Source organism: Aristolochia californica, unplaced genomic scaffold (assembly GCF_029961685.1).
Source record: "Aristolochia californica isolate CCGP_79_NKW_82.1479 unplaced genomic scaffold, dmAriCali1.0.hap1 SCAF_14, whole genome shotgun sequence".
Taxonomy (NCBI): domain Eukaryota; kingdom Viridiplantae; phylum Streptophyta; class Magnoliopsida; order Piperales; family Aristolochiaceae; genus Aristolochia; species Aristolochia californica.
The window spans coordinates 1,755,947-1,771,930 of record NW_027181815.1 but is presented as its reverse complement, the minus strand read 5'-3'; the positions used below and the strand labels follow the sequence as shown (position 1 = coordinate 1,771,930).

At 39.7% G+C, this 15,984-nt stretch overlaps 3 protein-coding genes across 3 annotated transcripts; 2 read left to right on the top strand and 1 right to left on the bottom strand.

The window, feature by feature from the left end:
- Window positions 1–3,157: 3,157 nt before the first annotated feature.
- LOC137950629 (protein YIP4b-like) lies at window positions 3,158–7,419 on the top strand. The gene is made up of 4 exons (XM_068797197.1): window positions 3,158–3,288; window positions 4,060–4,647; window positions 6,511–6,585; window positions 6,847–7,419. Exons 2-4 carry the CDS (start codon window positions 4,135–4,137, stop codon window positions 7,105–7,107), a joined length of 849 nt encoding a protein of 282 aa, XP_068653298.1. The 5' UTR covers window positions 3,158–3,288; window positions 4,060–4,134; the 3' UTR covers window positions 7,108–7,419.
- Window positions 7,420–8,141: 722 nt separating this feature from the next.
- LOC137950289 (AAA-ATPase At5g57480-like) lies at window positions 8,142–11,841 on the top strand. The gene has a single exon (XM_068796678.1). It carries the CDS (start codon window positions 10,055–10,057, stop codon window positions 11,582–11,584), a length of 1,530 nt encoding a protein of 509 aa, XP_068652779.1. The 5' UTR covers window positions 8,142–10,054; the 3' UTR covers window positions 11,585–11,841.
- Window positions 11,842–13,315: 1,474 nt separating this feature from the next.
- Window positions 13,316–13,681, bottom strand: LOC137950186 (uncharacterized). The gene has a single exon (XM_068796569.1). It carries the CDS (start codon window positions 13,679–13,681, stop codon window positions 13,316–13,318), a length of 366 nt encoding a protein of 121 aa, XP_068652670.1.
- Between the last annotated feature and the right edge of the window lie 2,303 nt (window positions 13,682–15,984).

Genomic DNA, 15,984 nt, shown 5'->3' with positions numbered 1-15,984 from the left:
TCAAGCCGAAGAGGTTGCAGAGAGGAAAGACTGGTTCAGCGACGGTCATCGGTGCTGGGGACGACGAGAGGAAGAGAATCAAGCACCGGGGAGAGGTCGCAGAAGGGGCGATTGAAATCGTCGACAGTCGCGAGCGAGGAAGGAGTCTGAGAGGTTGCAGAGAGAGGGGAGAGCTCTCGCCGAAGGTCATTGGAGCTAGAGACGGCGAGAGCGTTGGAGATAAGGAAACAAGGTAATTGAAATCGCCAAAGACAAGCGAGTAAGGGAGAAATTTTTTTTCTCCTAAACCCTTGTTCGACAGACTCTCCTCCCCGACAGCGAGATGTATTTGAGCGATGGTAAGTGAAATCCGAGCTTAAACTTACTGAGCACACTAACAGGTTTCGGCCCACTTTCCCTAGCATAAGTGAAATACATTTCACTTACTGAGTGCACTAACAGGTCCTAGGCGACGACATTCTTTCTCACAGCAACTGGGTGACGACATTCCTGTCGAAATTTCAAGAAGCGATTTTCCTTGGGATTTCATCTTCGGCTATGCCCACCAGGTGAGACGAGAAGGGCAATTGCTGCATTTCGTTGTTTTTTTCCCATCTGCTAGGATGAAATAGGTGCCACTGATTTAGTAAGTAGAACCAAACTTCACATGTTGATGAATCATATGAATCCAAAGATGACACCCACGGTTAAATTTTGGGTTTTTGGATTCCGTAGTATATTACGAATCGTCCAGATGAAACGAGTAGTACGCATCACAGACCGATGGGGAGGGGAGGAGGGTTAGTCAACTTGAATCAGGAAATGAACTTCAACCGCATTATTCAGTTCATCTCCTGACGTCATTAGTGGAACACTAGCGCCTGAATGATGTTGATGAATCAAATGAGTCCGAAGATAACAGTCACGGTTATGTCAAAGTAGTTCCGTCCACTCTTGTAGGCTGAAGCTTTCTACACCTAACAGATCGATCTCTTAGGTTATATTGGCTAGCCGTTGTCATGATATCAGAGCTGGGCACACCACGTCCCGCATTCAAATCTCGTGAGAGGCTATAGAGAATGGGCAGGGTGGGTGTCAGAGTAGTTCTGTCCACTCTTGTAGGCAGTAGTTTTTTCGCACCTAATAGATCGGTTTTTTGGGTGTATTGGCTAGCCGTTGTCATGGTATCAGAGTTGGGCACGTCACGTCCCGCGCTCGAATCCCGTGAGAAGCGGTAGAGAATGGGCGGGGTGGGTGTCAGAGCAGTTTCGTCCATTCTCTACCGCCTCTCACGGGATTTGAACACAGGAAGTGGCGTGCCCCAGAACTCCCGATGTCAAGAGGTTGGCCAATACAACCTAAACGACTAGTCGGTTAAGTGTAGAAAGTCACAACTCACAAAAATGGACGGAACCACTCTGACACCCACCCCGCCAATTCTCTATCGCCTCTCACGGGATTTGAACGCGAAACGTGGCGTGTCCCAGAACTCCCAATGTCAAGAGGTTGGCCAATACAACCTAAACGACTAGTCGGTTAAGTGCGGAAAGCCACCGCTCACAAAAGTGGACGGAACCACTCTGATAGGTTAAATTTTGGGCTTTTGGATTCCGAAGAATATTGTGAATCATCTGGATGAAGTGAGCGGGATGCGTCGTCACGGGAGGCTGAATTTTTTCTTTCTTTCTCTCCCGCTCGCTTCTCCCTCTCTTCTCCCTCTCGGTCTGTCCTGGCGTCTCTGTCGCAGCATGCCATTGTACCTTCCGGTCTCCTGACACTGACATCATCTCCGTCGCATCACTGCCACCGTAGCAGCCCTCACAACACCCCCTTTTGTTATCGAAATGCTTCTATTGCAACGCCTGCTGTGTAGCGTTGTCTCCATCGCAGGGCCACCTCTGTTGCGGAGCCCCGTTGCAGCGCCTTGAAGAAGAAGACACTAATTTAATTTTTCCTAACTTAGGAAAAATTAAACCTTTGGTTATGCCCACGTCACAGACCGCACCCGCCCAAGTTCTGTCGAGTTAATTCGGGTCAACTCGGTTTTAAAAAAAATCTATATTGTTATGGAAATATATTATTAATACTACGTAAAAGTTCCATCTTGTATTATTAATAAAATAATTTATTTATTTATTCATTATATTTATTTTGGTTTAATTAATCTATTTTTATAATTAATAAAACCAATGGTTTTAAATTTAACAAAAAAATATTATTAATTAATAATACATAAAAAATATATAGTGTGTTAAAGTTAGCATTTGATCAAATTTTTTTATTTAATCATTCATTTTTATGTTAAAGTATATCATATGTTATTAATAACTTAATTTATTATATTCGTTTATGTTATTTTTAACTTTATTTTTTTATAATTATTCATATGCACAGTTAATTGGCTCACGTAATTACTATATTAATGTACAATAAATTGTAATTATTAAATAATATAATATCTAATTTAATTAATTAATATATTAATATATTTTAATTATACATTAAATTATTTATTCGTATATTAATCATGTCTATGTTACCTAATTTGGAGTTTAGGTATTATATTTCATTTAAATTTATTCTTACAAGTTACTCATTTTATTATTTTTTATATTTTTCTTGTTTTAAAACACTAACACTAGAAATTATTTTCCTTGCACACGAGTCAGACGTTTGAACATGGGACCCGCTTCAAAGACCCGATTAAAAAAAAACCTATGCGCCAAAGGGCCTCACCTCGAGCGAGCAGCTACAAGAGTCGGAGTACAAGAACTGGGATCTACGCTGGAGGGACGAAACTTGGGTCATAGGCGGCGGGAGACGGAAAGCCGGCATAGGAATAGACAGTGAAGGAGAGTTGTTCTGCTTAGACCAAAGCGAGCCGAGCAATTTTGAGGAATTTACAAGTGCATAACGTTAATAGGTATATTATACTAAATAAGTAACATTTATTTGGCAGATTTGGCTGGTGAACAAGTGCTAAAATGTTAAGAGCTCGTCCCGATTCAACTCCGTTATTTACAAAAATCTTCCTTTTCCTGGGGCCCGGTGATGCAAGAGATATCAACCGTCCAATCAATTCTTCGAGGCAGATTTGGAAAGGCTCGCTGCCTGCGAGCGTCAGTAGCACGCTTCGGAGAGTCCTACTCTTACTCTGCGCGCAAAGTTTCCCCTTGTTTTCATTTCTTATTTGCTAAGCGTCGTTCGGGTCCTAGGAGGAGAAAGGGAAATCAGCCATGGCGATCTCTGCATGCGGGGAAGGAAATGGTCCGGTTCTTTAGCTCTTTATAGAGCCCTCTCCTTATTTCCGTAAGTTCTCATCTACTTTTATTTTTGTTGAGATTTTTTGGGTCTCAATGTTTTGAGCCTATTTTTTTTTTTTTTTCTGTTCAGATCTCTCTGCGCAATGTCGTTCTTATGATTTATGTTCTCTTTGTTTCCGTCTAGTTTGCGTTTTTTTCCTCCTGGTGAAATTCTTTCCTTCTATTATAGTTTTCTGTGTAGAGGTTTCACTTTTTCGAGCAAGATCTGTAGTCGGTAATTCCTTGCTTGTCTGTCGGGATAATTCCCTGATTTATTCTGCTGAAAAATGCGCTGATCTTTGTGGAATGGACACTCAATCTTATGGTTGTCAGCTTAATTTTTCTTAATTTGGATCTAATTTGTGATCTTTATGGGGCTTATTTGTTCTTTTTAGTCGTCAGATCATCCATTCAGCTGCATCGATTATCACATTCTGTTTTGTCGAATTGAATAGCTGAAGTTTTTGAGGAACTATATTGCATTTTTCTTAGAGCGTATTTGGGGTAGCTCATTTTCTGAATGACTGTTCTTGTTTCACCTTCCGTTTTAGCGCTTAGTTATTATTATTTATCCCCTTCAAAGGATATTTCTGAATGAAATCTATTACATTATCCGGGTCTCGCTCTTTTAATTTACTTTTAAGTTTGCGTTATTGCAACTATTTGAATTTCTTTTATATGGGACTTTCCTTATACCAATATGGGATCTACTTTATTTTTTGAGTATTTATCTGGATTTTGACCTCTTATTGATGTCTTCACTACGTTGATTCTACAGTTCGTGCGGGATTAGTGGTACTGCTTGACGGATACACAGTTCTTCGTATCAGAAACTCTTTTGACTTGAATAAAGATGTCGCATAGTGATACTGTTCCGCTTCACCCATCTTCTCAGTCTGATATAGATGAAATTGAGAACCTCATACATGCCAGTGTACAGTCTGGGCAGACAACCGTAATGCCCGCCCGACCCCCAAGCCCACCCAGAGCCTCAATTCCTGTTTCCTCGTCACCCTTCATTGCTTCAAATATTCCACCTCCACCATATCAAAAGGCGTCAACACCTCCACCATATCAAAAGGCTTCAACACCTCCTCCACCTCCAGGAACTCTACCAACTACTACGAATGCTCATCAGAGTATTGCAGCCTCCGGGTTTGGCTCATCTAATACTCTTACTGAGCCTGTATGGGATACTGTGAAGAGGGATTTGTCTCGAATTGTTAGCAATTTGAAGCTTGTGGTTTTCCCAAATCCATATCGTGAAGACCCTGGGAAAGCTCTTAGGGATTGGGATCTGTGGGGACCCTTTTTCTTCATCGTGTTCCTTGGTCTTACTTTGTCATGGTCTGCTTCAGTGAAAAAGGTAACTGTTAAACTTCTTGAGAAGTATATATTTTCTAACGGTAGATGGTTACTTCTGCATCAGAGATATGTTGCTGTAAGTTTATACTATGATATTTTATCCTCTAAGTTTGATTGAAACGTTCACTCTCTCTCTTTTTGTTGCATTCATACAGGTAAAGAGATGTAGTTTTTAAATAGGCGCTGGCATTCGCTTAAGTTCTCATAATTCTGCAACCAGTTTGAAGCAATTCTACCCTAATGCTGTAGCCTTTTGCTTCTTTTTTCTTGCATTCATACACGTAAAGAGATATACTTTTTAAAATAGGCTCTTACATTCGCTTAAGTTCTCATTATTCTGCACCCAGTTTGAGGCAATTCTACCCTAATGCTGTTGCCTTGTGCTGAATTTTATATTTTTAATGTCATCCAAACAGTTTAGAGTGGTTTAACTTTTGCCTTCTCTTGTTCTTGTGACAGCTCAAACTGTTCTGTTGTTATTACTGTGACGTATTTCAGTCAGATGGGTTTCTAGTGTCGTTTTAATGTATGCTTTCAGGTGGATGACTTTACTAAATATGGATTGTTGTCTTGGGAAAGCAATGGAATTTAAGGGAAAGGAAGAAACTGCAAATCAATACATATCTCTAGCCATTATGTCAACATCAATCCTTTATAAAAGGGCATATGTGGCTACTTGCCGAGAGCAGTGAATCTAAGCAGTACATGGACCAACATATCATTAATTTCATCAAATATGTATAATAATCTCCAAGGTGAATTTGTTCTTACACCAGTTTATTATGACGGGAAAGTGACCTCAGTAACTAGAGGACCAGAAAATCAATCTCTCAAAACTAGTGACTCTGTAAGAAGTCATGTTTATTTTGCTTTGTTTGAACCAACAACACCAAGTTGACCAGAATAAAGAAAAAGAACGAGACCCTTAGAGAGTGTATATATATATATATATATTATCCCATGATGAGCATCTCCTGGGGTACCTTCTGTGCTACTGGTGTGAAGTTTAACTTGATTGCACTTATTTGGGAAAATTCCAAGTTTGAATTACTGGCTGTTAAGAGGGAAGTGTGTCTATGCAATATTTTGTGGTTCCATAGTGTGGACAGATTAATTTGATATCATAATAAGTACTGAGAAGTTATTGATGTACTTTTACTTTAAATTGATTTATTTTTGGAGGATATGTTTTGATTTTATGGGATAATTAATCTTCAAATTTGTAAAACAAGTACATAAGAAGAATATTGATATTCTATTCAGTTTGTCAGACACCTCATGAATCTTTATCTTTTCGGTTACATGGATGGATGGATGTGACTCTAACATTGTTTGAGTGGGTTGGAACCAAGGGCTTATTCCAGTTATCCAGGAGTTTTCCTCTTGGAGCCATTAATTTCCCTTTTCTTCGTATGAGACGGCTAAATAAGTCCTATTCTTTCTCCGTTCAGAAGTTATCCTATTTTATTTCCTATTTTTCTGTTTTCATTTTTTTTTCTGCCCAAGAGATGTTAATGGTTTGATGGCAATCAGATTTTGAATTTTTGGGAGCTGAAAGTTGTTAAATATTTTTCTTGAAAAACATTTTACTGTCATCATACTTTGCTGAAGTGAGAATATCAGCTGATACATCATAGGTGTGGATCTCGATGCTATTCTGCATCGCACGTATCAACCTACCAGAGCTACTAAGCCATTTGTTCCAGCTGATTATACAGATGGGATATGGAACGGTTTTACTAACAAAGAGAACCATTAGTATCATTTTGGTGCTGATGTAATGTGCATTTGGGATTTGTTGAGCTGTAGACTTTTTTTATTTCTTTATCTTAACAGTATGTTTTTCGCTTGTATTTTGGTGCAGTCTGAAGTTTTTGCTGTTGCCTTTGCTGTCCTTGCAGCTGGTGCCATCATTCTCACTTTGAATGTCCTGTTGTTGGTAAGCACTTCTTTCTGTGCCATCTGTTTCTTTCACTAAGAGAATGGGAAAAGAAGGAAAAGATAAATGAGATGAAATGAGTATCTCTATGGACATTTTAAAGCATTTATTTATAGACCTAAGTTTTAAAATATGCATCTTCTGTACCCAAAGAGATAGTGCTACTTCTGTTGGTTGCATTCACAAGTTGAGCTTGTTGGTGCTCTATCTCCATACACTAAGCGTGTGATGTATTTTGAATTCATCTTTCCACTTTTCCAGGGTGGCCATATCATATTCTTCCAGAGCCTGAGTCTTCTCGGCTATTGCCTGTTTCCTCTTGACGTGGGAGCACTGATCTGCCTTGTGAAAGACAATATCATACTCAAAATAGTGGTGGTAACTGTCACATTGGCATGGAGTTCTTGGGCAGCTTATCCGTTCATGAGTGCAGCTGTAGCCCCGAGTAGAAAAGCTTTAGCTCTCTACCCTGTTTTTCTTATGTACATATCCGTTGGTTTTCTCATCATTGCCATAGACTAAGGACAGAGCTTATGGGATTTTCTGGTCATAGGATGCTTTCACCTGCTTGGCATGCTAAATCCCATTTCTCTGTTCAACCATTCATGATCACATAAAGATACCGTGTCTCCAATATATTTCAAAACATATTTTTTTTCTTTTTTTTTTTGTGGTTACCTTTTTATAATAGCAGTTTTGGCTGTCTGAAATCTGGGTTGATCAGAAAGGGCTCAAGTCTGTAAGAATGGGTTGAGGCGTTTCTTTCAAGTGCTGAATTTTATGAGAAGAAACATTGACATAGCCCAAATGCATGTCCTTTCCCATTTTCATAAATGTCACCCATCTTCATACTTCTAGCGATCTGTTTGTGGAAACAGAATGCATAGAATAAAGTTGATCTTATATAACTTGTGTACAAGCACTGGAATATGCAAAATGAGAGGCAATGGGAAGAACAGCTTGTGTTACTGTCCTTGAGCAGGAAGGGCAATCTTAATCTCGATGACCATGGAAGTAGGCTCTAGTGTGCCTCAAGGTTTTGAGAATCCAACCAAACTAAATCATTCCTATAAATTGAACAAAACATTATATGTAGAGCATGGTGTAAAAGATCAAGAAGCTTGGGTGGAAAGATAGACAATACCCTGTTCACAAGAAACAAAAATATATTAATTGTTCAAATATATGTGGATGATATAGTATCTTCAGATTATAGAGTCTTACATGACTCTCATTCAAAATCTGAACTCGATAGGAACTTTCATGGAGTGGACAAGCAAATCCTAAATCTTAATTCTATCCGAAGGGGAGGTTGTCAAGTGCATGCACGGTGCAAATCAGTCCCCGTCAAAACTTTGAAACCTGTATCTGTCAACAATTCTCATGACTGCTAAACAACATTTTCAAAAGCTTTGCCGATTAATTTAATTTGATGTGATCGTTCAACAAAAAAAGGTTACTCAAAAAGTAATGTCCAAAATTCAGAAAGTCGTCCTTTGATTCCTTTCCAAACTCTACTCATTCATCTCTCACCTTGGTTTCCCGTCTCTCAACTTTCGGCATCTGAAACCAAAACCCCTCAAAGAGGAACTAAACAGACTGGCAGCTCTACTTCTTGCTCGTAATGGAATCTGAAATAGTAGACTTCTCTTGTTTCCGCTTCCGGCAACCCCCAATTCCCCCAAGCTTTCACTTCGATTGAGAATTGAGATCCGAGGTTCCAGATACGAAACTATCAGGGGTCACGCTTCGCTACTGGGATTCTGTGAAGGAAGCCGAGCAGGCAGTGCTGTTTTTTTCTTGTGGGGTGGGCTTTACTTGCTTGCATGGGTTTTGCATGGAGACAATGATGAGTGAGTCAGGGCTGGTACCCGAAAAGGATTTTCGAGGATAAGAATGGCCTGCCTGGGACGAAGCGCCATTGAAAAACGAGTAGGTGGAGTACAAAGGTCTTTTTGCTTCTCTTTTTCTCATGCTCTCTCCTTCACTGGTCGTCTTCTTTAATAATCTCAGTCTTCAGTCTTGATCTGTAATCTACAGTTGCTAATCTTAATGGATTTGGTGTCCCTCTGTAGTCTGTTTTGATTTATGGGCACAAAGGTACGGCAAAGTTTACTTGATTTATACAAAATTGAGAGCTGTTTCAGAGTCTGAGACAAGACAGGAGAAAACCAGGGCTTGGGCACAGGAGACCTTAGCAGCCTCAAAGGGAAAGATCAAAAAGAGAGATCGGGAGATCTTCCCTCATTTATTTACACACTTCCCAATCTCACCAAGAGATAAGATTTTTAAAAAAGGACAAACGGGTCCCCTTTCACCTTCTTCGCAGATTCATTCTCGTCTCTGTCACTTCTTCGCAGATTCATTCTCGTCTCTGTCACTTCATTTGTTTTTGTTCTGAGATTATCTGCAAGTTTACGCATACATCTCTATCAGGGTTTTCCAAAGCTCTGCCCTGTTTTAACTTTTATAAATTTTAATTTAATTAACAGCATGAAATCTCCTATCCAGTTCGTTTGTCTCTTTTGATGACCTAGAATGGAAACGCAAAGGCTTTCTTTTTTTCTTTTTCCACTTGCTCTCTCGCCGTGGAAAAAAGGGAAACGAGATCCTCTTTTATAAAAACAGAGACCATCTGGCATCTCCCAATTTCCCATGAATCCCTTTCTGCTCTGTATCTGATTTCCTCTGGTTTGAAACGAAAGAAACCATCGCCCAGACCTGCAACTTCTGTTTCTCCTCCCCTTTTAACCTTTTTACTTCGATTTTGTGCTTTCTCTAATCAACAAGCACCCCACCGAATCCACTCTCCGCCACCCTCAGTGGCTTCTGATTCTTCTCTTTCTTCTCTCCGGCGCTTCCACCATTTGTTTTCGTTTTCCTTGTTGAGTTAGAACAGAGGATCGATCAACATACCGCATGTTTTTTTCCGTCATCAGCAACCGGAGGCACAGCAGAAAACAGGAAAAGCCCTTCTTTCAAAAACTCCTAATTTCTGCATTGTCATCGTCTGCCTTATAAATCAAATACAGGGTGGACTGGAAGAGAAGTGAGCACTTAGATTTCAGACCCATCTCTTCAGTCACCGGAAATTTTAAATGTCGCCTCTTTTTCTCCTCTTTTAAAATCCAATCGCAACAATCTCCAGACTCCAACCAATCTCCTCCTCCGTCTTATAAATCAATCACCGACATCAAAACGGAGCGGAGAAGCCCAGAAAGCTTTTACTCCAATTTCCTATTTGTTCTTCAGGTTCTTTCAAAGCGCTTACCCAAAATTTCGAGGATCGACATTCTTTATTTTCTTCTTTGCCTTCTACGGAATCGATCATACCAAGCCCAGCAAAACTTCTGGTGCTGATCGCGGGGCAATTTCTCTCTATCTTTGCTTAGACATCTAAAACTACCAGAGGAAATTTAGAGCACCCAAAACCCATTTCTTGGCAGCTCAATCATTGGAAAGGAACAAAATGAAGGAGTTCTGGACTTCCATGGCATCTCTAATGGGGGTCTATGCTTTCTTCCAGACCCTTCTCCATGCCGTCATCCCTCCGGAGCTCCGCTTCGCCTCTGTCAAATTCTCCCACCGGATCTTCAACTACTTCTCCTCCTACTGCTACTTCGACATCACGGAGATCGACGGAGTCAACACCAATGTACTGTACAATGCTGTGCAGCTCTACCTGAGCTCCTCTGCCTCGGTCGCGGGCTCTCGCCTCACCCTCTCTCGCCAGCTCAATTCCTCCTCCTTCACTTTCGGCCTCTCCAGCAACGACCGCCTCACTGACACTTATCGAGGAGTCCATGCTTCGTGGGAGCACGTCGTCACCCAACGCCAGTCTCAGGGGTTCTCCTTCCGGCCCGTCCCGGACGAGAAGCGCGGCTTCACGCTGCGAATCAAGAAGAAGGACAAGTCTCTCATTCTCGACTCCTATCTCGACTTCATCATGGCCAAGGCGACGGAGATTCGGCGCCAGAACCAGGATCGCTTCCTCTACACGAATTCCCGAGGAGGGTCTCTCGACTCCCGAGGCCACCCATGGGAGTCCGTTCCGTTCAAGCACCCGAGTACGTTCGAGACACTAGCGATGGACCCAACGAAGAAGAAGGAGATCGTGGATGATCTCAAGGCTTTCGCAGAAGGGGAGTCATTCTACCAGAAGACTGGCCGTGCCTGGAAGAGAGGATATCTTCTGTATGGTCCGCCGGGGACCGGGAAATCGAGCATGATCGCAGCAATGGCGAATTATCTCAGTTACGATATTTACGACCTCGAGCTCACCGAAGTTCACACCAATTCCGAGCTCCGAAAGCTTCTGATGAAAACCACTTCGAAATCACTTATCGTCATTGAGGATATCGACTGCTCGATCAATTTAACCAGCCGGAAGAAGCCTAAAAGCGACGATGTGCGCTCCATCGAGACGCGTGCCGGGGTTAATTCGTCGGAAGACGGAAACAACAACACGATTACTCTATCGGGTTTGCTTAATTTCACCGACGGGCTGTGGTCATGCTGTGGGAGCGAGAGGATCTTCGTCTTCACCACGAATCACATCGAGAAGCTGGACCCAGCACTCCTTCGGTGCGGCCGCATGGATATGCACATTTGCATGAGTTACTGCTCCTTCGAGGCGTTGAAGATCCTGGTGAGAAATTACTTGGGGGTGGATATGGAGGGCGACGACTTCTCTGATGGGTTGGTGAAGGAACTAAAGAAGGTCATAGGAGAGGCGGAAATGACCCCAGCGGACATCAGTGAGGTTCTGATAAAGAACAGGCTGAACAAGGGAAAGGCCATGTGCGAGCTGTCAGAGGCCCTGAAGACTCGCGCGGAGAGGCGGCGGCGCAGAGCGTCAAGCGCACGGGAGGAGAACCCGACGGAAGAGGAGGAGCAGGAGAAGAGAGAACTGGAAATGCGGGTTGAAGGTGGCGCTGGGAGCGAGGAGGATGGCCCGGGTAAATCCAAGGAAGGTGGAGACGGCGAGAGGACAGATTAAAAGAATCAAAACTCTCTCAGTGAATTATTTTGTTCGGAAGAGAAAGTGACCAAAGAAGAGAATACGGATGTTCAGGAAGAGAGAGATGAAAAGGGTAGTCTTTTACAGTCTCCATTTGCTTCTTTGATAAGAAAAGACTATACCGTAACAGAGAACCATTAGTCTCTCTTTCTGATCTCGACGTATCCTAGAGCTTGATTTGTCTTCTGTTTGATTGAATTGAACCATATTATGAGATGAAACGCAGTTGCATGTGAGTTGTTTATTCGTGTTCTTGATGGACACCTTTTTAATTTATTACTAGTTCTATTGTTTATTCTCTTCTTCCCTCTTAAGCCATTAATCTTGGGATAAACAAACGCAAATGTTGCTTCTTCATAATCATCGACGAGATTTTTGATTATTTGATCATCGCACGTTGTTCTCAACTAAGAATATTAGAAATACAGAGAAAGTTTCAGGTTTATCATCTCTTGGAATTAACGAAAACAAATCCCAATTTGCTCTTGCTTTCGTTGTTGGACGACTGATAAGAAATCTGGCAATTGTTTCTCTCAAAGTTGCATGGTGAGAGTAATTTGATGATTCCGTTCCAAAATATACCGCGTGCTAAGCGATCTTCTCGGTCCCGCACAATTTCTGCTTTTCCCCTCCTATGGAGGCCTTGTGGCCTCTCTACTTTTGTCGTTTCCCTTCAAATCCGTCCGTTGATGAATGTTTAGTTCTAAGTCTGTATAGGAAATAACAAGAAAATAAGTAAAAACAAAAATATTTTAATGCTTCTGCTTCATTCTTTAATAACAAAGAGACAAGTGAGCTTGAGCTGCTAAAACGTCTCCAGTTCATGAAAGAAAGCTTGACTTTTTTTATATTTATCGTTAATGATTTCAACGAGGTCATGATCAGGTCCTTGATTCTATTATAAGGCTAATTTCCTTATCAAAGATGTCGTTGTGCCTTTGATAATCCTTTCCAGCTCTACCATGTTGTGATCAGCGAGACTCCAAGCTCATTGCTGACTGCATCAATGGGGGATTGCCTCAAAAACTCCAGCACCCACCGCCGATGCATTAACTATGGGAAACCATGGATACTCATTGCCAATCTTCAAAATCATTCACCAAATAAACCACTAACATGCCAACACAAGTAACATATTCGGTTCCTGTCATATGATTCAGATAGAGAATTACATTCCACAACGACAAAAAAGAATTCAGCTTCTGCCCGTCCGATCAATGGAAATGGAGATCCTCATTGATTTGCATCTATGATTTCGTTTCATTGCCATGTATTTTGAGTCAGTCGGCAAAGAACAGAACAGCTTTTTCGCTTCAGCTCGAGAGAAGATCAAATTCATTAATGCGATACAAAACGGTGGTAACCTTTTATTGATTTTCGCCTTTCAGATAGAACAATACAATCCAGAAAAGAGACTTTGATCAGTTTATGTGATATGAAAAAAGCAATGGGTCTTTTGATAAAATAACCCAATCCATATCAGCAAATCGACAATCCTTACAAATCAACCCAAAAGAACAAATGAAAAACAAAAGCATCCCAATGGCGGCTTTTATCAAACAATAGCCACCACGACCGGAAAACCCAAAGACCTATGTACTGTTCATATAGTTATAAATAAATGAAAAAATGGGGAAAGGTACTTGATGATCAGTAGGCAGTCGCCGCCCAACGGATCGAAGAAGAAACATGAAAAGGCCATCGCATTGTTCAATCCGAAAGAGTACGCTCCAATCCGTTCCCTCTCAGATACCTGAGCTCCAGCGACACTTGTCGCTCCATCTGAATCCGTTTGTAGAAGTTCTCAATGAACGCCTCTGCTTTCTTATCAATATCATCACTGATCGTCCTCTGTAAAGCAAGAGGAGGCGAACCCGTTCGAAGATCTTCTACTTGGACATCGTCATCCGCGCAGTCGAGAAGGCCCTGCGGGTCGCCGAAGCTGAGCTGCCTGCGGCTGTAAGTACCGACCATGGATCCCACCCGCCACCTGTGGATGTTGAAGCTGAGCAAGAACCTGACCTTCCGAATGGCCCTCCTGAGGCGGCTTAGCTGAAACAAGTTGCGTAATACCATTTTTTTGCTTGGCTGAAACGAGATGACAAGAGAGACGTGTAGAGAGAGAAGAAAAAATAAAGAAGATTTGGAGGATGAGTGCTTATTTATAATGAAGTTTGAAAGCGGTAAGGGCAAGGAGTAGGGTAGGAAGCAACTCGATTTTGAGAAGCTGCTTGGGAGTTTAAAGAAGGCAGGGATGCGTAACAAAGATGACGACCGTGGCTTTTCGTGTGCGGCTCCGGTTTAGAACGTTGAAATTGACAACGGTGTGAATAATGCTGCGGCTTTCTCTGTCTTGGGGTCTAAGTTTTGGCCGGCCGCGGTTCAGTGGCTGAACTGGTTCATGGAAGAAGCTGGGCCCATCATTCTTGGTTTGGAAAGTAAGGAAGATGTTCAGGAGGAATAACGAAAAACTAAAAAAAGAATTAGAAATATAAATATTTATATTTTTAATTCTAATAAATCTTTAATTATATTATTATTTTAATATAAAATTAAATAATTAGGTATTTTTTATTTTTTATTTTACTAAAATTATGTTATTAGTCTCCTAGGTGCGACAAATAACAGGTATCATATGTATTGGATTTTGGATTATGAAAATATAATAAAAAAGGTCTAGTCAAAAGAGTCTAATTATATGTTTTTATAAGTATATATTTTATTATTTATTTATTTATTACAGAAATTATAAAATAAGATAATTTTGGTCTCCTTTTGATCTTCTTGGTAGGAAATGGAACGGAAATTTCGAAGAAAGGTGACAAGGTCACAACAAGAAAACCACATACACAAGTTGTGTTTGAATTGGTCCTGATGTGCAAATTGTCAACGCGTAGACTTTGCACTCAATCAACGAAGTCAAATCAAAATAATTTTTCTTTTGAATTTTTATAATTTAAATATTATTACTAAATTAATTATGTTCTTATTATTTCTCATTTGATCAATGAAGGAATTAATTTTCTTGGGACCGTTTGTTTTGCTATGCAAAATTTATTTTTTATTAGAAAATTAAAAACCAGATAAATTAATTATGTTTTTATATTAGAAATAAATTATTTTTTAGAAATAATAAAAATAAGGTTTAAAGTAAAAGGCAAATAATTAAGAAATAGTTTAGTACTTCTTGGTTTACTTTTTTTATATTTTTCAATATAGTAATGGAAAATTTAATTTTTTTATCATTTTTAATATTTATTAAATGTTAGAGGAATCCAACTAAAAAAAATAATCGTATTCAAAAAGAACACAATCACTATAAATATTTGGTTAACACAAAAAAATAAAAATTTCCATCTATTTTTCTGTGTTGGCACAGACGCATCCAACTTTAATGGGCCCCCGTTAATATATTATGGGCCTGCATACCATCATCTGATTGGGCGGGCTCATGTGATACTATTCAAACACAAATAGAGGTGGCATCGAACCTAACCGAGCCGAGCCCGAACCTGTCTATGTTCGAGCTGAGCTTTGGGCCGAATCTCGTCTCGAACCTAAAATTGTTATCGAGCTCGAGCCCAAAAATTTTAACCAAGTTCGAGCTGAGCTTTGGGCCGAATCTCGTCTCGAACCTAAAATTGTTATCGAGCTCGAGCCCAAAAATTTTAACCAAGTTCGAGCCGAGCTCGAGCTTCAACATACATTTAAAACTTTTGAAAAAATATATATAAAATAAATTGTATATAAAATTATACATATATTTTACATAAAATTGGGTATAACCTCTACATAAAATTGGGCATAACCTATATATATAATACATGTATAAGATTGGGTATGACTTCTACTTAAAATTGAGTATAATCTATATATATAATACTTATATAAAATTCAGCATGACCTCTACTTAAAATTGGGCATAATCTATATACATAATACCTGCATAAACACTCTATAAACACTATATAAATTTGTCTATACATTTCAAAAACACTCCATAAAATTGTTTATACACTCCATAAAATAGTCTAAACACTCCATACAATGCATAACATTATGAATAAACTCCATACAATAATCAAACACAACAAAATTAAAGAAATATCATTATCAATTTACAATCACCCAAATAAAAACTATAAATCCTTTAAATAAAATCCTATTACTATTAGAGACTTACTAGAAAATTACAAGAAATATTTTAAATTTTTCTTAGGAAAGCTAAATGGACCTTTTCTAAGGAAATAAATAATAATTAATAATTAATAATTAATCTAATATATTATTATACTTATCGATAAATTTTTAATCAAATAAAATGTCAAATACAAAATTGCTATGAAAACTACCTCATGCTAAAAGGATTATATCATCAA